Source organism: Carettochelys insculpta, chromosome 14, assembly GCF_033958435.1.
Source record: "Carettochelys insculpta isolate YL-2023 chromosome 14, ASM3395843v1, whole genome shotgun sequence".
In the NCBI taxonomy this organism is placed as follows: Eukaryota; Metazoa; Chordata; order Testudines; family Carettochelyidae; genus Carettochelys; species Carettochelys insculpta.
Window position 1 is genome coordinate 45,837,177 of NC_134150.1, and position 22,294 is coordinate 45,859,470.

At 43.7% G+C, this 22,294-nt stretch overlaps 1 protein-coding gene across 2 annotated transcripts; it reads left to right on the forward strand.

Annotated features, from left to right (window-relative positions):
* Positions 1 to 25: 25 nt before the first annotated feature.
* KARS1 (lysyl-tRNA synthetase 1) lies at positions 26 to 21,912 on the forward strand. Of its 2 annotated transcripts, XM_075008573.1 has the most exons (15): positions 36 to 140; positions 262 to 413; positions 908 to 1,058; positions 2,197 to 2,362; positions 3,266 to 3,359; positions 3,615 to 3,801; positions 3,958 to 4,083; positions 5,248 to 5,367; positions 5,718 to 5,880; positions 5,990 to 6,163; positions 7,757 to 7,842; positions 18,953 to 19,038; positions 19,346 to 19,472; positions 21,044 to 21,187; positions 21,661 to 21,912. In XM_075008573.1, the coding sequence occupies exons 2-15, from the start codon at positions 292 to 294 to the stop codon at positions 21,742 to 21,744; spliced, it is 1,830 nt and encodes a 609-aa protein (XP_074864674.1). In that variant the 5' UTR covers positions 36 to 140; positions 262 to 291; the 3' UTR covers positions 21,745 to 21,912. The 2 variants fall into 2 exon arrangements, with proteins under 2 accessions (XP_074864675.1, XP_074864674.1); XM_075008574.1 differs by lacking the exon at positions 262 to 413 and having other exon boundaries at positions 26 to 140.
* Positions 21,913 to 22,294: the final 382 nt, after the last annotated feature.

Below are 22,294 nucleotides of genomic sequence, written 5' to 3' on the forward strand. Positions count from 1 at the left end.
GCACGCCCAGGAGTCAGTATGCCGCCAGAAGGGGCCTGACCCGGAAGTGCGGCTTCTCTCTCCGCCCGGAAAATGGCGGCGACCACGGCGGCTGCTCCTGCTGGTGACGCGGTGGAGGCCGAAGTCCCTCTCAGCAAAAAGTGAGAGCGCGGGTTGGGGGCGGCTGGGACCCGGCGCGGGGGGCTGGGCTGGGCTGGGCTGCGCTGCGCTGCGCTGCGGCCGGCGTTGCCCTTGGCTTACCTGATGTCTGTTTCCTGCTAGGTGACGGACTCTAAGCTCAGCGCTCCCGCCATGCTGAGCCTGGCGCCCGCTCGGCTCCTGAGCTGCCGCTTTGGCTGGGCCTGGGGGGCTCGGGTGCCTCGGACCGCCTGGCCCGCGCTCCGAAGGCTCCAGGCACTTCATGATCAAAGAAGGTTGGTGCTTGTTGCTCTCGTCTAGAGTGTCGCCACCCGCTTTCTCATGAAGTCCCTGTCCGGGAAGCTGCAGCGTTGGGGAGTATCTTGAGGAATCCTCTCCCCTGGGGCTGTTCACCTGCAGGCCCTAGAACTTATTCTTGGTGTTCTTCTCACTGAAAGCTGTTACCCTCTTTTGATTTTCTGTTATGCAAAGTTTCTAGGGCTGTGAGGGGTGAACAGTATAGCATCAAGGAGGGAAAATAAGCATTTTTTTTTAATCTCAGCAGTGCTTTCTCTAGATACTGCTGACTATATGGGGAGAGATTGGAGCTGTCAAGAACAGGACGTGGGTACTTACCACTTCCTATGAAGTGGAGCAAGGCAGCATGTCCTTTTAGGAAGAGATGAAAGAGTTAAGTGGAGGGTGACCCTTGAACAGAATTTTACGCAAGAAAACATATGCCAAAAAGTCTTAACATAGGTTTTCTGTCTGTTTTTCTGTCTTTTTTTAGTGAGCTTAAGAGACGCTTGAAGGCAGAGAGAAAAGTAGCTGAGAAAGAGACTAAGCTAAAAGAGCAAACTGGAAAGCATCCCAGCAAACCTGCCTTGACCCTGGCATCTGAGAGCTGCAATGGAGCTGATGAGGAAAGCCTGGACCCCAATGTGAGCAGTTTGCCCATGCTTGTTATGACCTTGGGAATAAGTCATGTTGATTCCTGTTTGAATGCTGATCAGTGCTGAAGTGAAGAGTTAGAATGGAAGCGAACTTTCGCCTGTGCTAGCTTAGAACTGCACCTTTTCCAGGAACATTAGCCGAGAGGCTGATTCAGATGGATGTTTGGGTTGTGTGCTTGCTTGGTTTACTTAGTGAGGAAGGCAGGAATTGTCTGGAGTGGGGATTTTGCCTGAACCACCTTACTAATTGAAGTATTTTAAAAAATTATCCACAATACAAAGATATCCTGCTGACTAGGAGCATGTATGTTCTATCCTATACAATGACTGAAATATTGAATTTATTCTGCAGAAAAAAAGTCTCATTAGCAGTATTTCACTGTGGTTATGTTCCAAAAAAATAACATGACTGGTGTGAAAAAAGTACATAAGCAAGTGTTTGTTTATTCCCTCATGTAACACAAGAACTAGGGGGTCACCAAATGAAATTAGGCAACGGGCTTAAAACATAGGGCAGTATTTTTTTTTTTCATATAACACACAGTCAACCTGTAGAATTCTTTGCCAGAGGATGTTGGGAAAGCTAAGTCTATAGCAGGGCTCAGAAGAGAACTCAGTATATCCATCATTAGCTATCAGCCAGGATGGACAAGGGGGTAGTGTCTCTATCCTAGCCTCTGTTTAGCTGAAGGTGGGAATAGGTGACAGAAGATGGGTCACTAGATGGTTACCTTTTCGTTCATTTCCTCTGGAGGAGTTGTTGGCCCGCTTTGGAAGACAGGATACTGAGGTACGTGGACCATTAGTCTAACTCAGTGTGGCTGTTCTTAAGTTAAAGCTGCTTGAGGGAAAGGCTGTATCTAAGATTTCAATGGTAATGGCTGAAAACAATGAGTCTTTTCTTTCTGTATCATCAGTGCATTCGCTTAGCCTCTTTTAGTGCCAACCTGAAAGAGCCCTCTCCCTTTTTTATGCTTTCTATCAGAGGAGGTGACTCTTCTGAGGTGAAAAAGCTTTGGTTACTTCAGTGTTATCTTTTGTAGTCAAATAAAACCTCCATAAGTCAAGTGAATTCTGCTTCCCTTTGCTGTCTAATATAAATTTTCTTATTTATGCCCTGTACTAGCAATATTACAAGATCCGCAGTCAGGCAATTCAGCAGCTGAAAGGTACTAAGGAAGATCCTTACCCACACAAGTTCCATGTAGATCTTTCCCTCACAGACTTCATAGAGAGGTACAGCCACCTGCAGGCAGGAGATCACCTGAAGGACGTTACAGTGAGAGTGGCAGGTAAAGACTCACCTAGGACTTTAGGGGAGAGAGTCTCTCCACTTGCAAAGACAAACACCATTTTCAGAAAGGGATAGACGGGAACGCCTCCACAACTCTGTGGAGCTTGCTTGTCAAGTACTCATGGTTCTAGGTCTGAAGCAGGGTTGGGCTAAATTTGGGTTGGGATCTTTTGGAGAGGAGGAGCTTTAGAGTCCTTCACAAACAAGGTATGTGGTGTGATAAGAGAACTAGCAGAGCCATCCTGTGCCTAGGATGGTTCGGGGAGGCCGTGCGGGGACTCATTCTTTAGGTGGTCTTCTGCTCCCCTCCCAACAGTACAAGAGCCACAGGAAGTGGAGTGACCTAGTTCCATCCTCCTCCACTCTGCTATCTCCCAGCTGAGTGGCTCTGCTTCACCCTGCCCCAGCCCACTCCACTTCAAGTAACACATCTGGGAACTCGCCTCCAGAGAGTGCAACAAGCTGGTAGTGGATCACTCCGCTCCCTGCCATTGCAATGTAGGGGGAGGGGGAATGATCCCTTCTGCCAGATGCAGTCCTCACAGTAATCCCATGGGTTGTGTCTCTCAGGAGAGGGCTTGGAGGAAGGGGTACAATGGAGGTGGAGCGCAGGTGAGAAGTGTGGTGGAACAGGGGTGAGAACTGGTGAGTGGGGAATGACCCTATTCTCACACTGCTGCAGGGAAGGTGCTGATAACAATTGTATTGGGATATTTCTGAGACTTTCATTAGCTTACTTTCCTTGCCAACCAATGATGGGCTGGATTTTGGTGATGTCTGGGTGCAAGGTGGGAGTGGGGCCTTGGTTTGGCCAAGGAGAGGTATCTTTGTTCTGGGAAAATGAAAAGCTTTCTGATTGACTTGCTGTAACCAATCAACCATCTGACTTTGGGCTTCCTAGGTCGGATCCATGCGAAACGCGCCTCTGGAGGAAAACTGATCTTCTATGATCTTCGTGGAGAGGGAGTCAAATTACAAGTCATGGCAAACTCCAGGTAACTAAGGATAGCAATGACAACATTCTGAATAAGCTGTACTTTCTGGTAGCAACCCATTAGAAGATAGATATGTCATTCATCTGTATACCTGTGAGCTTCAGTTGAGATTCCTAGTCTGCAGCCAGATGGTTGAGAACACTGTACAGTACCTTGAGGCTCCCATGCTAGTCGTGTTTTGAGTCAGGCAAGACTGAGCATAACTTGATCTATTGACAAAAAGTACTTAAAAGGTGCTTATTTTTTGACACTTAGGAACTACAAATCTGAGGAGGAATACATCCATATTAACAACAAGCTGCGTCGCGGGGACATTATTGGGGTTCAGGGGAATCCTGGAAAGACTAAAAAAGGGGAGCTGAGCATTATTCCCTGGGAAATCACTCTGCTCTCTCCATGCCTGCACATGTTGCCTCACCTTCACTTTGGACTCAAAGACAAGGTAATAATCACTCCCGGTGATGAAGCTAAACTGGCATAACTTAAAGATCCTTTATGTCTGTGTGGTATTGATGTCAGTGCACCAAATGAAGATTTTGTTTTATTTTGCCTTTTGAGTAATAAACATAAATGTTCTAAAATTACCCATCCTTTTCAGGAAACTAGATTTCGTCAGAGATACCTGGATTTAATTCTTAATGACTATGTGAGACAAAAGTTTATAATCCGTGCAAAAATCATCACTTACCTCCGGAGTTTCCTGGATGAGTTGGGCTTTCTTGAGGTGAGGTTTGATATTGTTTCTCCCTGTGTCTTCTGTCACATAGGCATGCATACAAACAAACACCTCCTGCCTCACATGTCCCCATGTTAACTTTTAATTAACAAAGTTAGGTATATAGTGTCCTTACATTCCTGGAAATTTTTTTCAGGTGCAATATTGTAGATAAGGGGAGAGTGGGTTGGATAACTGTTCTGAGAGAGTAGTTATCAATGGTTGAGAGTCATTGAGGAAGGGTATAACAAGTGAGGTTCCACAGAGAACTGTTTTGGAACAGGTTCTGTTCAATATTTTCATCAATGATTTAGATAGTGGCATAGACAGTTGGCTTACAAAGTTGTCAGATAATACCAAGAGGGGAGGGGTTCCCAGTGCTTTCGAGTATAGGCTTATAGTTCAAAATGGTCTAGAGACAAACTGGAGAAATGGTCTGAGGTAAATAGGATGAAATTCAATAAAGGACTTATGCAAAGTAATCTGTTTTTCCTAAGTAATCAGTTGCACATGTTCAAAATGGGAAATGACTAAGAAGGACAACTGTGGAAAGGGAGTTGTAGTGGACTACAAACTAAGTATGAGTCCACAGTGTGGTGTTGCTGCCAAAAAAAAAATAAAAATAAAAGCAAATATCAATCTGGGATGTATTAAGTAGATACTCAAAAATGTACTTATAGCAAGCTCACGCATTAAAGATTGAGTAACTTTGTTTTCGTATACACAGTTTCACTTCGCTGCTTGTCCAGTGTAGTTTTATAAGGTTTAGACTTCCTGAGAAGACAGACTTTATCGGGTGGGTGGTTGCTGATATCCCTACAAATGTCTTCAACACTTGGCCGAGTCCTTGGCCCTTCTCTGGTCCACAACTACTTAATTGTGGAGAACATGGTTGTTCATGCTATGCTCTTTTTAGAAAAGGTGGCTAAAATAGACTGACCTTGTTGACTACATAGGAAGAAAATATTTTGTTTCAGAATAATTTCTCTGCTCATGACAGTGAATGCATAAATGGAATGTAAATATTCCACATCTGAGCTGGGTTCTACCTCTATCTGAAGTATCTATTGAATACCTATTATCAAAACAGTTGTATCATGAAGAATTAAGGAAGAGTATGATTGAATCAGAGCATGAGTGCATTTGAGCTGACATTTTAATGTTTCTCATCAGATTGAAACTCCCATGATGAATATTATTCCAGGTGGAGCTGTGGCTAAACCTTTCATTACCTATCACAATGAACTGGATATGAACTTGTACATGAGAATTGCTCCAGAACTCTATCACAAGGTGATATGATTCCCCCAGTGGGTTAAGTTTCATACTTTTCTGACTTTATCTGCCTTCCCAAAATGTGAAGCATAAGATTGAAGTAAATGCCAGCAAATTAGCTGGGTTGACAAAAGCAATCTCTCTGGGGTGGAGTATGACTAAAGAAGTGAACAGGAAAGAGGCTCACGTTAACTGGAGAATAGTGTGTCAGGATATTTGATTTAGAGTTCATTAGGTTTGTCTAGTGCTGCTTTTACCTCAGTTTTGCTGATATGCTTGGGAATGTAGTGATGCAAGTGTGCTAGTCAGAACTTTATTGAGTTCATTTTAGGAGGATAATGTGACCCTCTGGGTTTCTTTTTATTTAGATGTTGGTTGTTGGAGGCATGGACAGGGTATATGAAATTGGGCGCCAGTTCCGGAATGAAGGAATTGATTTGACTCATAACCCTGAATTCACAACTTGTGAGTTTTACATGGCTTACGCAGACTATCATGACCTGATGGAAATCACAGAAAAATTGCTTTCAGGTGACCTAGCCTAATGTTAATTAGAGGAGAGTAAGAATCTGTATGAAGATAGTGTGAGATACACCATGCCATTGATTATTATTTTTTTTAATGTGGTTTTATCTTGTAGGAATGGTGAAGCACATTACTGGAAGTTATAAGGTCACTTATCACCCAGATGGTCCTGAGGGCCATGCTTTTGAGATAGATTTTACCCCACCCTTCAGGAAAATCAACATGGTGTGTGAGCTGGAGAGAGTCCTGGGCGTAAAACTTCCAGCAACTGATCACTTTGAGACTGAAGGTGAGATGATTCTGTGTGCTTTCACTTTTCCCTTGCTATTACGTGACAGACACCTCTAGACCCCAGTCTGTGTTGATCTATAGGGTGCCTTCAGTAATGTTTATTAAAAAGTGGTGTTCTGTTCAGATCTATACATGAGCTGCATAGATAGGGTTGTCCTACAATGGTTTCGTTCAGTTAACTTAAATAAAATGCATCTGCCATTTGTCCCTTGAGTTCACAGTTGTGACTGCTGCTTTTAGGTGATCACATAGCATCAATGATTTGACTGGGTAGTTGTGATCTTTTTTTCTCAGGTCTGAGTTTTGATACTTCTAGACCAGGCTACCTCAGTCTAAATCTTAAATATACCTGAAAACTAAAGCTAGGGAACAATATAATATGGTGGTTGTCTTAGGTGGAAAATCTCGTTATGAGCACGTGACACTAGCATGCTAGAATCTGCATACGTTCCTGGCAAGATTTCCTCTAATTTCTTTCCGTCCATAAGTGGAAAAAGTTTTGTTGTGTGCACCACCATTGGAAACACATGCTGCTAGCTGTGGGTGATATGCTAATCAACTGGATGGCACCTGAATTTCTGCTGTGTGGCTGTGCAAGTGCTGAGCTTACAGGAAATACTAATTTCTGGAAGCTTTTTAAGCTGCTTGGTTTAGTTTTGTTAGCCCTAAATAGCTCTGAGATCTGCCTGCTTGAGAGACTGCTCCCTCTCTGTGGCTACGTCTACACTAGCCCCAAACATCGAAATGGCCAGGCAAATGGCCATTTCGAAGTTTGCTAATGAAGCGCTGAAATGCATATTCAGCGCCTCATTAGCATGCGGGCGGCTGCAGCACTTCGAAGTAGGTGGAGTCCTTTCGAAAAGGAGCCCTGTCGGGATGAGACGCGCGGCGGCGAGGCGCGTCAATTTCAAAGTGCCGCGGCTGCCCGCATGCTAATGAGGCGCTGAATATGCATTTTAGCGCTTCATTAGTAAACTTCGAAATGGCCATTTGCCTGGCCATTTTGAAGTTTGGGGCTAGTGTAGACATGGCCTGTATGTGATATTGGTGCACCTGCAATCAGGAAAAGTGCTTAACAGGGAAAGACCCTTCATTTATGGTAGTGAAGGCTGCTAGCAGGTCTGCTCTTTGAGGACCTGCTTTGACATATGCTTCCACCATCTCCTTAATCTAAAATGGTCCAAATCTGTTGACCATTGTGATATTCTTCAACACTCCTTGATTAAGTATTTGGGAGAAATTATATTAGCTTTAGGGAGCTGGGAGAGAAATGGTTGTTTGTTAATAATTATGCTGAGACTGTCTACAGTGGTATTCTGTGTGACACATTTTATAACTTGTCAGAGCATCTAGAGTCTAGGACTAGGAATCTTATGTTCGAGTTTAAATTGGCAGCAGTTAATACTGCCCTTAATGCACTGTAGAAAACTGAAAGCGTTTTCCTGAGCTAGTATATCCTAGTGTGAATTATACCAGAAATTACTGAAAGTCATTCTAGCCCTCCTCCAGTTAGTCTGTTGCAGGTGGGAAGGATGGAGGGAAGAGTTGACTATATGAATAGATTCTCTAATATATTGCACTATGAAAACAGAAACTCGCAAGTTCTTTGATGCTATTTGTGTGGAGAGAGGTGTTGAGTGTCCACTGCCCAGGACCACAGCCAGGCTTCTTGATAAGGTAAGTGAAGGTGGCCTTTTTGTAATCCTAAAATCTGGCTCTGTGGAGCAATGGGGCTCCATCTGAAGCAAACAGATTCTTGCTGACTACTGGCTAGCTAGAGGGAGCAGTCAATAAAAAGAATGGCAGAAAATTTAAATTAGTAAAAGGAAGTATTTCAGTGCACAATCTGCAATTAGCCTGTGGAATTCATTGTCAAAGAGATTTTTGAAGGTGGGTTGGAGGCTTTCTGTATACTTGTACAGTATGCAGCACAATGAGACCCTGACTTGGTCATTTGTGACCACCACAATCCCTACTGCAGCCACTACACCTAAGAAGAGGTACCTCTTTTCTGGCCCCAACCTGCTGCAGTGAGACAGCTGAAGGACGTGCTCCCTCCCAGAGCCCCAAGGGCACTGTCATGTATACCAAACTCCTCATACCCAGCCCCATTCCAGAACCTGCACCACCAGCTGGAGTTTTTCTCTTCCTGTATACCTCAACCCTCTGCTCTACCCTTGAGTCCCATCCAACATGCAAAACTCATTGACCCCACCCCCACCACATACTATCCACGTGCGACGTGAATGTCATGTGCACCAATATCACACATCACTTCTATATTGGTGCACATAACAAAATTCATTTCACACATAGACAAAAAATGAGAAGTAATGCTTCTTGCACTGTTACCAAAGTATCCGATCCTGGACAGTGGATAAGATGGAGGATGGGTCTGTCTAATATGGTAACTCTTGTGTCCCAAGATTATCCATGCGAATCAGTGAGATGAGCTCTCAACTAGCCTTTGTCAGGGAAAGCTTGTAAGTAAGCCATTTTTTTTGCAACATTCAAGTCAATCAGCAATATTCCGGTAACTTAATAAGAACCGCCATGTTGGGCCTGAGCAGGGGTTGGCAACCAAAATAGCAAGAAGAGCCATTTTTTTTCAATCCAGTAAAAAAGACTCAATCAGGAGCCAAAAGGCATGTGATTACGAGATGATCCTTAATAAATAACATCAATCCATACTTTTCATAACCCCACTTTCAAGAACAGGGCACACAATGATTACCAACGTGATATGTGTTTACTGCAGGATGCTCACGAATTTTTTACATATTTTGTTTCCTCACACTTTACATGTGTGTATTTTGTACCACTGTCTTCCTGACTTTTGCTCCTGAACCTTCTCTCTCTCTCTGAAGGATGCTGGGGGAGTTATCCAACATGTTGAGATCACATACTGTTTGCTATTTAGATATGAATTGTTCATTTTTGTGCTTTTAGACATTTACCATTTATAAAAAATGATCAGGAGGGTGTTTTTTTTAACTTTGCAATTATAGCATCGTGAATCACAAAGAACTCCTTAAAGAAATGCATGCAGCTCTGGAGCCACAAGTGCAGAACCCTAGGCCTGACAGTGGTTCATCCAGGCCTACTGTAATAGGCCATGGCTCATCACCGTGGCACCACCTAATGGCTGTTCTGGGGATTAGTTTTTGGCCCCTCTGTTCTGCCTTCAGGTAGTTGCATCATACCTGCAGTCACTGTTGTGTCCACTGACTGGAACTGTGTCACTCATGGGACTGCAGCATCCTTTTCAGAGAAGAGCCGCCCAGCTGTGGCCGCCTCTGCTTTCTCTGCCAGGGGAACTGGCTGTCTGTAGTCCAGGCACTTCCATCAGTGGCAAGCTGCAATTTCTACTACAGTCACTCTCCTCAGTCGCAATTGGGTGCAATGCAGGAGGGAAGACCTAGGCCTGGTAACTACTCAGGGTCCTGACCCAGGGAACTTATTTACTGGTAGCCATGTTCCCCCCCGCCCCCCAACTTCTGCTGCCTGCTTTCCTTGGGCCACTTCCCCATAGCCCCAGCACCTTCTTTGCCCTTTGTACCAGGGTCTCAGTCTGGAAGTCAGTCTGGCTGGAGCTCCCTGTTACTACTTTGACCCTACCCAGCACTGCTCTGCTGAGCAGCCCTTATATGGCTTGCCTTGGCCCTGACTGGGTGCTCTAACAAGCATTCCCCCAATGGCTGACGTTGCAAGCCCTCCTCTTACTGGTTGGGGGTTCTCTGCAGCCTCTTAAAATCTCTTCCCTGTGTGGGGTAGCGACCCCATCTTGCAAGTATCTTCTCTCCAACTGTTGCCAGTACCAGAGCTTTAGGGAAGATATATAATAGAACAATTGGAGCGATCAACACTTATCTTCCGCTTTTGGCAGCTAAATGATAGGTGTTGCCCCTGTTCGTGGGGTTGCGTTTCTGACCACCTTAGCTACTGAGGTATCTATCCTCCATGAACTGATCTAGTTCTTTTCTTAATTTATTTATGCTTTTGGTAACCCCCACATCCCATATCAATATGTTAATTATTTGGAAAAAATACTTTCTTTTGTTTATAATAAATCTGCTGCCCATTAATTTCTTTGGCAGACCACTGGTTTTTGTGTTGTGGGAATGGGTAAGTAATACTTCTGTCTTTACTTTTTTCCATATTGTTGGTGATGATACAGGTAATTTTTCGTGTGCCCCATTAATTATCTTCTTAGCTGAATAGCCCTAACCTTTTTAGTCTCTCTTCATGTGGAAGCCATCTCATGCCCTGATCATCTTTGTTGCCCTTTTCTGAATCTTCCAATTCCATTATATCCTTTTTTGAGATGGGCGACCAGAACTACAGGCAGTATTCTAAGTGTGGGTAGACCAAGGAGTCATATAGTGGTGTTGTATTCTGTCTTTTTCTAATGTTACTTAACAACATTGTTAGCATTTTGACTCCTGCTGTATATTGAGCTGAAGTTTTCAATGAGTTCAAGATCTTTTTCTTGAGTGGCAACAGTGAATTTAGAACCCATCGTTTTATATATATGGGTATGCTGAAGTTATTTTTTCCTGTGTGCGTTACTTTCAATTTATCAGTGTTACATTTAATTTGCCATTTGGTTACCCAGTCTGTAAGATTCCACTGAAGTCTAAAGCAGCACTTAACAATCCTGAAAATTTGTGTCCTCTGCCAATATTGCCATTTCACTGTTCAGTCATTTTCCAGGTTGTTTGTTTGTTTTTTATGTTGAACAGTACAGGTCCCAGGCCAGATCCCACAAGACCCCACTATTTACCTCTTTCAGTAGAAGTACCATACCGCAGATGTTGGCACTGAAATTGATAGCAGAAAAAGCTCAATGAAAGAACAAGAACATATACATTTGCTTCAACGATTTTTTTTTCAGAAGGCATTTGACAGTGTAGATCAGAAATTGATGTGGGTGGTGTTGGAGTCATATGGAGCAGATAGTAGATTGATATGGTTGAAGGATGTCAGTGACAATGCGGAGGCAGCAGTGAGAATGTGCGCGGAGTTGGGAAGTTGGCTTAGAACAAGTAAAGGTACGAGACAAGGAGATCCGATATCGCCAGGTATCTTCATCACACATCTAAAGAGCGCGATGGACAAGATGAAAGAAGTAGTAGAAGAGATATCTGTGCACAAGGAAATAATTAACAACTTGAGTTTCACGGATGATTATAGTTATCATTGAGGAAGATGAGGAGAAGCTGCTGAAAACGGTGCAGGTGCTAAGCAAGGAAGAGAAGCGGTACAGACTTACGAACAGTGATAAAACAAAAACTATGGTATTGGGAGATAAGGAAATAGGAAGGAAGATCAGTGTAGATGGGATTGAACTAGAGAACGTAGAGAAGTACAAATCTGGGGAGCAACATAACATGAGCTAGATTGTAAGAAGGAAATAGCAGGTAGAATAGCGAAAGCAAGAGCAAGTTTGGAGGCAATGCCTAAGATCTGGAAAAGTAAGACAATTAGCTTAGGAACAAAGCTGAGCGTGTTGAAAACCGTTTATATTCAGCAGCATGTTGTACGGATGTGAGGCATGGGGGATAGTGAAAGACTTGAAGAGGAGGATATTTGGTGTTCAAGAGGAGTTTTTTATAGAAAGATCCTGAGAATAGCATGAATGTAGGAGGTCACCAACGAGGAACTGCATTGGAAGATATAGCCGAAAGAGAACCTACTACAGAAGGTTATACTATGGAAGTTACAACTATTTGGGCATATTTACAGAATGAATGACGAATGAAAAATCAAGGCCTTGGTATTCAGCATAATGGACAGTTTGAATACGAGAGGCAGACCCCATAGAGAATGGGTAGATGATAGAGTAGATTGGCATGGAGCTAGTCTACAAAAACTAAGCCACTCGGCACTGTAAAGGGAAAGATGGAAGGCATCAGAGAGACATCAGACACCAATGAGTGCTGAGTCCATGGTTGGTGGTGGTGGTGATGATGATGATGATTTTGGAAAACTGGCTGTTTACTCGTATCTTGGTTCAAATTTTTAGCCAGTTACTAATCCTTGAGAGGACCTTTACTGTTGTTCTATGGTTAGTTTCCTTAAGAGACTTTCTGAAAATCCAAGTACAAGGCATCAGTTGTTTCCCCTTTGTCTGCATGCTTGTTGACTCCCTTGAAGAATTCTAATAGATTGGTGAGGCATGATTTTCTTTTACAAAAGGTGTATTGACTCATGTTTATCTGTATGTCTGATAGTTGTGTTCTTCACCATAGTTTCTACTAGTTTGCCTGGTACTGGATTTCGGCTTACTGGCTTGTTGTTGCCAGGTTTACCTCTAGAACTCTTTTTTTAAAAATAGGCATTATGTATTTTCCAGTCATCTGACTTGTTTCAGCAGTAGGTTACATATGAAGAATAGGATCCAGCCCTCTGAAAGAACCTCAGTTCAGATGCCATAAAGATTCCAGCTGAAGAAAGGAAATGGTTTGTGGTCTTCCTTGCTGTTACAGGTGTTGGCTTTGTGGTGATGTTAAGGGGAGGGACTGCAGCATCTATGGAAAGATCATGTAGCAGAGGTGTACGTGATACTTTCTTTCAATGAATCATGATGTTTAGCCACATCTAGGAAAACAGACTGACATTTAATTCATCCCTTTTCCTGTTCCTGAAGATAATTGTTGCTCTGTGTCTGTTTATAATCAGAGGGTTTCATCTGTGGCCATCTTAGCCTTTGAGGGACTTATCCTCCATGAACTCTTATCTAGTGATGCAGGTCTGTAGAGGATTCTGGATTGATACCTGGCCTCCTAGTTCTTGTGTTAGTAGGAAGAAGGTGAGCTATTTTAGTACAGTGAATGGCCTCAAATAGGAGGAGATTTTATAATGTGTAACAAAAGAATGTGAAGGGTATTCAAGGGATGTGAAGGGTAACAAGGAGGGTTTCCACAGGCATGCTAACAATAAGAGGGTTATCAGGGAGAGTATGGGGCTGTTACTGGATCAGAGAGGTAACCTAGTGACAGATGATGTGAGAAAAGCTGAAGTACTCATTGTTTTTTTTTTTTTGCCTCAGTCTTCATGGGCAAGGACAGTTCCCACACTATGGTGCCAGACAGTGCAGTGTGGGAAGGTGGAGGGCAGCCTTCGGTGGTGAAGGAACAAGTTAAGAGCTACTTAGAAAAACTAGATGTACACAAATCCGTGGGTCTGGCTTTAAAGCACCCAAATGTACTGAGGGAATTGGCAGACATCACTGCCAAGTCTTTGGCCATTATCTTTGAAGACTGTTGGAGATCGGGAGGGATCTCAGATGAATGGAAAAAGGCAAATTTAGTGCCCATCTTTAAAAAAGGAAAGAAGGACAATCCAGGGAACTATAGACCTGTCAGCCTTACCTCAGTCCCTAGGAAAATAATGGAAGCGTTTCTCAAGGAATCCATTTTGGAGCACTTGGAAGAGGAGAAAGCGATCAAAAGTAGTCAGCATGGATTCACCAAGGGCAAGTCATGCCTGACCAATCTGATTAGCTTCTATGATGAGGTAACTGGCTCTGTGGACATAGGGAAGTTAATGGATGTGATATACCTTGACTTCAGTAAAGCTTTTGATACAGTCTCTCACAACATTCTTGCCCATAAGTTAAGGAAGTATGGATTGGATACACTGACTATAAGATGAATAGAAAGCTGGCTTTGACGGCTGGGCCCAACAGGTAGCTCTCAATGGTTCAATATCTGGATGGCAGTCAGTGTCAAGTGGAGTGACCCAAGGCTCATTTCTGGGCCAGTGTTTTTCAATGTTTTTATTAATGACCTGGAGGAGGGACTGGATTGGACACTGAGCAAGTTTGCGGGTGAAACCAAGCTAGGGGAACAGGTGGATCTGTTGGAGGGTAGGGGTAGTATCCAGAGTGACCTGGATAAATTGGAGGATTGGGCCAAAAGAAATCTGATATGGTTACACAAGGAGATGTGTAGAGTCCTGCACTTGGGAGGAAGAATCCCAAGCATTGTTATAGACTGGGAACCTACTGGCTAAGTAACAGTGCAGGAAAAAGGGACCTAGGGATTATAGTGGATGAAAGGCTGGATATGAGCAAACAGTGTGCCCTTTATAGCCAAGAAGGACAATGGCATATTGGGGTGCATTAGGAGGAGCATTTTGAGCAGATCTAGAGAGGTTGTTGTTCTCCTCTGTTCTGCACTGGTGAGGCCACATCTGGAGTATTGCATCCAGTTTTGGGGCCCCCAGTATAGAAAGGATGTGGATGTGCTGGAGCAAGTTCAGCGGAGGGTAACAAAAATGGTTAAGGGGCTGGAACATATGACCTATGAGGAGAGGCTGACAATTTTGGGCTTATTTAGTTTACAGAAGAGAAGACTGAGGGTGACTTAATAGCAGCCTTCAACTTCCTGAAGGGGAGCTCTACAAGGGGTGGAGAGAAACTGTTCTCAGTGGTGACGTAGAGCAAGGGTAATGGTTTAGAGGAGTCAGTTGGATATTAGGAAAAACAACATCACTAGAAGGGTAGTGAAACACTGGAATGTGTTGCCTATGGAGGTGGTGGAATCTCCATACCTAGAGTTTAAGTCCTGTATTGACATAGTGCTGGCTGGGATGACTTAGTTGGGGTTGATCTTGTTTGGGGCAGGGGTCTGGGCTCAATGACCCTTGAGGTCCCTTCCAGCTCTGTGATTCTATGATAACAGGGCTGGCCAAACTGCAGCTTGAGAGTTACATGCAGCTCTTTTACAGTTAAAATGCAGTGCATGGGGATCCAACGCCCCTTGCGCCATTCTCTGCCTACCAGAGCAGGAGGAAAGAGAGAGCTCAGGGCTCTTGCTTTGCCTAAGTTCAACATACAGGAGCATATGACCTGTAAGCTTGTTGCATTACAGCAAACCCTGCTTGCTCTCCCTTTCTTCCCGTTCTGGTAGGCAGGGAATGGTGTAGGATCCCCATGTGCTGCATTTTAACCGTAAAAGAGCTGCGTGCAACTCTCAAGCCACAGTTTGGCCAGCTCTCTTATCATAGGATCACAGAGCTGGAAGGGACCTCAAGAGGTCATTGAGTCCAGACCCCCTGCCCCAAAGAGGATCAACCTCAACTAAGTGCACACTGTTTGGTCATATGCAGTCTTTCATCCACTTCTGCCCAGCCAGTTAGAGTGTTGTAGTCTACAGGGCTAACCTGCTTGCTTGCTTGCTTATAGTGTGCGTGCGTGCGTGCGTGCGTGCGTGCGTGCGTGCGTATTATAGATTTAGTAGTCTGTAGGGTTTTAATTATAATAGGTTACAGTAGGTTTACATTAAAGTAATTTGGCTGTAATGCAAGGGGCTTACAGCTCATATCTTCCTGTATGTTGAACTTAGACTAAGCTAGCGTACACATGCGTGGGGCCTTTCACCCAGATAGCAAAGTCAATGTGTATGTATTCGGGAGCCTTCACCTACATAAAGCAAGCTTCAGTGGCCTAGGGGCCTCCAAGAATACTTTTAAACTTAACAGGTGCACAACTTGGAAAACCTGAAACAACCGGGCAAAACCAGACTGAATAACTGGGTAGGACAGAAATAACAAACATGATACAGAACAAAAGGCCCCGGATAACAAATTGATGTATGTTATACTAAGTTGAGATCAATAACATACCTACAGGAAAAAGACACTTCACCATTAGTAAGGTGAGGAAACACAAATAAGGAGAAAAAGAAACATTGCTTCCTGAATATTCATCAAACACAATGTTAGCATGACATTTTATAAAACTGGCATCCCAGCTATGGGGTGGTCGGATAAGGAGGTGTAGTCCTTGGGAGGTGTCAGTATGATAGTCACTGGTGATGATGGGAAAAGGTGATGGTGATGAGGAAAACAATGGAAAACACTTCAAGGTTTCTATAGTAGGAATGGTGTGTGTGGTGTGAGAATATACATCTGTATTTCCAATCTATCTTGTTAAGTTGAGCTGTTTGTGACTGTGCTAAAAGTATCAGTAAACTGTATTTGTAAATATATAAGACTTTAATGTAGTGTGAGTATTGCAGCTGGGCACATCAAGGTTTCCAACCACAGAATAACATAAATACCAGGTCTGATCCTAGCACAAGGATCTGTCAGTCTTATAGGTGGTAATTGAAAATTCTAAGTGGTCTAAGATCAGACAACAGGATCTTGGGGATTTAGCCCCACAGGGTACACCTGCCAAGGCATAGGGTTTCAGCCACATGTGGTGTGCTTGCCAGGGGTTGAGGCTTTAGCAGGAGCAGGGATGAAGCCCTGGCAGGTGCCTCCTGTGGGGCTGATACACCTCTCTCCCACTGCAGAGCTGAAGTTGTGAGTCCTACCAGGTACACTCCTTTTCTCAAAGTTCTGGAGAGTGTCATTTGCAGCTTGGCAGACCTCTAGGTTTGGCCACCTCTGCCTTATAATCTTGCAGTGACCCTTTCCTTAACACTCTCTGCATGAGTAGAGAGAATAGCGTAATTAGATTCCCATGCTTCTCCAAAGTGTAAGGTAAATGCCATTGCAGAGAAACTAAATGATTTCTTTGCTTCAGTCTTCATGGCTGAGGATATTACAGAGGTTCCCAAATCTGAGCCATCCTTTGTAGGTGACAAATCTGAGGAACTGTCCCAGATTGAAGTGTCAGTAGAAAAGGTTATGGAACTAATTGATAAGCTAAACAGTAACAAGTCTCCAGGACCAGATGGCATTCACCCAAGGGTTCTGAAAGAACTCAAATGTGAAATTGCAGAGCTATTAATGGTGGTTTGTAACCTATCCTTTAAATCAGCTCGGTACCCAATGGCTGAAAGACAGCTAATAATGCCAATATTTAAAAAGGGCTCTAGAGGAGACCCTGGCAATTACAGACCGGTAAGTCTAATGTCAGTACCTGGCAAATTAGTAGAAACAATAGTAAAGAATAAAATTGTCAGACACGTAGAAGAACGTGATTTGTTGGGCAAAAGTCAGCATGGTTTCTGTAGAGGGAAGTCATGTCTTACTAATCTATTAGAGTTCTTTGAAGGGGTTAACAAACATGCAGACGGGGGATCCAGTGGACATAATATACTTAGATTTCCAGAAAGCCTTTGACAAGGTCCCTCACCAAAGGCTCTTATGTAAATTAGGTGGTCATGGGATAGGAGGAAAGATCCTTTCATGGATTGGAAACTGGTTAAAAGACAGGAAACAAAGGGTTGGAATAAATGGTAAATTTTCACAATGGAGGGGGGTAACTAGTGGTGTTCCCCAAGGGTCAGTCCTGGGACCAAACCTGTTCAACTTGTTCATCAATGATCTAGAGAAAGGGGTAAGCAGTGAGGTGGCAAAGTTTGCAGATGATACCAAGCTGTTCAGGATAGTCAAAACCAAAGTAGATTGTGAAGAACTTCAAAAAGATCTCAGCAAACTTAGTGACTGGGCAGAAAAATGGCAAATGAAATTTCATGTGGGTAAGTGTAAGGTAGTGCACATTGGGAAAAATAAGCCCAATTATACATACAATGTGATGGGGGCAAATTTAGCTACAACAGATCAGGAAAGGGATCTTGGAATTATAGTGGATAGTTCTCTGAAAACATCCACGCAGTGTGCAGCGGCAGTCAGTAAATCAGATAGGAATTATTAAAAATGGGATAGAGAATAAGACTAAGAATATCATACTTCCCCTGTATAAAACTATGGTACGCCCACATCTTGAGTACTGCATGCAGATGTGGTCTCTTCACCTCAAAAAAGATATATTGGCGTTAGAAAAGGTTCAGAAAAGGGCAACTAAAATGATTAAGGGTTTGGAATGGGTCCATATGGGGAGAGGCTAGAGAGACTGGGACTTTTCAGTCTAGAAAAGAGGAGACTGAGGGGCGATATGATAGAGGTATATAAAATCATGAATGGTGTGGAGAAAGTGAATATTGAAAAGTTATTTACTTGTTCCCATAATATAAGAACTAGAGGACACCAAATGAAATTAATGGGTAGTAGGTTCAAAACTAATAACTAAAACTAATAAAAGAAAATTTTTCTTCACACAGCGCACAGTCAACCTGTGGAACTCCTTGCCGGAAGAGGCTGTGAAGGCCAGCACTCTAACAGAGTTTAAAAAAGAGCTTGATAAATTTTTGGAGGTTAGGTCCATAAATGGCTGTTAGCCAAGGGTAAAGTATGGTGCCCCTAGCCTTTAGTCAAAGGCTGGAGACAGATGGCAGGAGACAAATTGGTTGATCGTTGTCTTCGGTTCACCTCCTCTGGGGCACCTGGCACTGGCCACTGTCGGCAGACAGGATACTGGGCTGGATGGACCTTTGGTCTGACCCAGTATGGCTGTTCGTATGTTCTTAAATGATCATTCTGGCCTTGTGCTTTTGCTTTCCTCTTCTCTTCTCACCTGAACTGTTGTCTGATTTGTTTTGTTTTCTTTCTGTCTGTATTGTCTAGTGACTAGTGTCACAGATGTCTAAACTGGCATTGGACTCCAATAAAATTCTGAGACGCTAGGTAACAGTGTTAGGTTTATGTTCTGATACTGGAGTTCTTGTTAGACTGGATGAACTTTAGAAACTAATCTTGTGTTCTAGCCTAGACTGTGTACATTGGATTTTAACGTCTCCAGGCAGGATGACAGGCCTGTCTTGCTGGAACTCATCTCTGTAAATGATGGTTCCCTGAAGTAGGTTTTTTGAAATAGTGAGTCATCGTAATCTTACGGTAGCTTCTTCATTATTAAAGAGTGTTGCTCTGGAAGCAGCATGTTAGTAAACTGATGTTCTAACTTGAAAGTTCTCTTATTCCTGTTTTTCAGCTTGTTGGGGAGTTTCTGGAAGTCACTTGTATCAATCCCACATTCATCTGTGATCATCCCCAGATCATGAGCCCTCTGGCCAAATGGTAAGAGTATGAGATTTTTATATAAAGTCATGAAATAATTAAACCTTTTTTGTCTCCATGAGGAAAAACTATATGAAAATGAAAGATGCCTTTTGGAAGTCTGACACTTCCCAGGTCTTTGTTCCTGAGCCAGGGAGCCCATGTCATAGGACATAAAATCCAGGTGGAAAATGTCTGTATACTGAGTGGCCTGGAGTTTTACAATGGTGACTGTCAAAGTGAGCATCACATCTGAAACAGTGCCCCTGTTTTTCATGAGGAAGCTGTTATCTTCTGAGCTACCTTCTGACTTCTTTCCTTTGCATAGGCATCGCTCTCAACAGGGACTGACAGAGCGCTTTGAACTCTTTGTGATGAAGAAGGAAATATGTAATGCATACACAGAGCTCAATGATCCCTTCCGTCAGTGGCAGTTTTTTGAAGATCAGGCGAAGGTATGAAACTGAAGAGATTAGAGAATGCAAATGCTTGTGTTTGGGGGTTAATGCCAGTGTGTGTACTTGCAGTTTACACAGACGTCTATCACCTCTTTCTGGCTGTTTTGAAACAGCCACAACTAACACCACGGGAATTTTACTGGCATTGAATCTCTTAAATGGGTCTAACATTAGCTTTTTACAAGAAATATCTTCTACCACAAGTGCAGTCCTATCAGCTCTGTCTGCCACTTGAGGGAGAATTGATCAGTGACTAATGATGCAGCAGGCACAGAGGGGAGAGTTTGGAACACACACGAAACATGGCAAAAATGGAGAACCAAAAGAGTTTAACTGTTGTCAAAAAGATCAAAATACTTTTAGACAATTGATTTTTATAAACACTTTCTTGAATATATATTCAATGTCAGCTACTGCTGTAGACTGCTGTCAGGGTATAGTTCGTGTATGAATGATGTTGATTAGGAGAAGGAGATATTCACAAGATTACCTATTGAAATGTAGTCCATACTAAATTTTGACTTTTTTGCTATAATCCCTTCTGTTGCTAGTGGAGTGTTTTTGTTTCTTCAGTATTCCAGGATGTCTTCACACATGGCAAAGGGAATCATGTGCAGCCAGAGACAGTGCTTCACAAGACATTTAACCTAGCTAGAACTACAGTGAACCCTCAAGTTATGTGGAGTTTGCATTCCTATAACCCCCATGTAACTCAAATTTTCTCACAAGTTGCAGGGAGCCAGGAAACTGACCAACTCATGGCTGGTCAGTTTCCCAGTTCTCACCAGTGCAGGGCAGCCGGGAGCCAGGCTGCTGCCTGGTTCCCGTTCCCTGCTGCTTGGGGGACCTGGGAAACTGACCAGCCATGAGCTCCTGGCTTCATGGTCTGCCTGGCTCCTGGCTTCCCTCCCCTTGCAGAGCTGGAAAACTGACCAGGGCAGCAGCCTTGGTCAGTTTCCTGGCTCCAGCTCCCCTTCATTCTTTGGAACCAGGAAACTGACCAGGGCTACTGCCTTGGTCAGTTTCCCTACTCTGAAAGCTGAGGGGAGCCAGGCTGCTGCCTGGTTCTCTGCTCCCCACCATTCATGGGATCAGGAGACTGCTGCTGTCAAGGGCAGCAGCCAAGAGTCAAGCTGCCTCCCCTGACAGGTGCAGTTTCCCCGCTCCTGTCAGGGACAGTATGCTGACTCTCAGCTGCTGCCCCTGACAGGAGTGGTTTTCCACTCCTGTCAGGGGGACAGTTGTGTTTAATCCTGAGACACGTGCAACTCGGTTGTGCGTATCTCAAGTGTTTGCTGTAGAGGTTTTCTGGAGGCATCCAGGCCATTTTGTAAGATGTGGCCTTCAGTGCTCTAGACACTCACAGGCTGGGATGAGGCGTGAGATCACCCACTTCTTGTTCGTTTCTTGAGAAGATGATACAGGTACATAGACCCTACTGGAACATAGCCACCTAAGTTGTAGGAGTTAAGTGGCACCCCTTTGTGGTGACATAGGAATTAGCAGGAATGTTGGGATTTCATGCAGTATGGGCTGTAGAAACTTGTCATTGTTCATTGGTCATCTAGGCAAAAGCAGCAGGTGATGATGAAGCCATGTTCATTGATGACAACTTCTGCACTGCATTGGAATATGGACTTCCACCTACAGCTGGATGGGGCATGGGCATTGATCGGCTCACCATGTTCCTTACAGACTCCAATAATATTAAGGTAATGGACCACCTGGAGGAAGTAGTAAGAAATTCTATAAATACTCTCCGGTTTGAAAAACAAAAGGATATTTATGTAATGAGAGCATGTGAAACACCTGACTCCTTCCTCACCTCTCCATAAAAACCTGGAAATTCAGGGTTATAGCAGAAATTCAAACTGCATGGGCACTGTTGCTGGGGGTTAAATGTTGCAATAGTAAAAATTAAAATTGCTTTTTTCTCTGAATTAGCCACTTCTGGGGTTTTGTGTCTGGCCCCAGCAGTTTCATGGTGTCCAATATGAAAACCTGGAAAATCCAACTTAAGCATTGAGGAAGTGAATAGGGTTTATCATATTGAGAATACTTGATTTCGTGCACTTAAAAATTGCTGGTTATGGGTCTCTTATTTTATTTTTATGCAGAAAGAAATGTGAATAGAAGGTGAGAAGTGGGTAGAGGGGAAGCTGATGATATTTGGTTTCGCCTACAGGAGGTGCTTCTGTTTCCTGCTATGAAGCCTGAGGACAAGAAGGAGGTTCATCCCAGTCCTTCTGCAGAAGGCACTTCAGTGTGAAGGGCTGCTGATACTTGCTGATCCTCTGTCTGCCTGACAGGCAGAGGTGGTTTTGTCCTCATTAAAGGAAAGGTTGTGGGCAAGGTGCTTCCTGCCTTGAGGAGACCATTGAAATCTGGTGTGTGGTGGATTCCTATAAATGAATAAAAGACAGTGCTGTTCTCCTTCCCCTGCCTTGGTGTTCATGTGGAGGGTGGTGGGGTTACAGTAGCTATGCCTAACCCAGGGTTTCATTTGCCTGTGTTAAGTCAGGTTTGGATTTCATGTGGTTTGAAGGAGTTCCTACTACCTGTCACAGGTCTGCCAGACATTGGAGACCCCTGCATTGTAGGATCAGTAGGGAGCCCAAAGTTGGTTTGGGCCTGGTCTGGCAAAGCTGCCGTTCCTTCTCTATTCTCCCTCTTGCAGTTCACTAGCAACCAATGGCTTTGCAGGGCTGGCTGAGAGATAGTGGTCCAAACTGAAATTGAGCAATTGTGAACTTTTGAGGGTGTTCAAATCTGGAAGGCAGGTGCTAGAGTATCTGTCTAAATATGAGAGAAAACTGGAA

Bases quoted from the DNA above. Each gene is read 5' to 3' on its own strand.
- KARS1 (XM_075008573.1), top strand. From the start codon at position 292: ATGCTGAGCCTGGCGCCCGCTCGGCTCCTGAGCTGCCGCTTTGGCTGG. The intron at 2,363-3,265 runs GTAAAGACTCAC...TGGGCTTCCTAG, and splicing joins CGTTACAGTGAGAGTGGCAG to GTCGGATCCATGCGAAACGC. The intron at 3,360-3,614 runs GTAACTAAGGAT...TTTGACACTTAG, and splicing joins CAAGTCATGGCAAACTCCAG to GAACTACAAATCTGAGGAGG.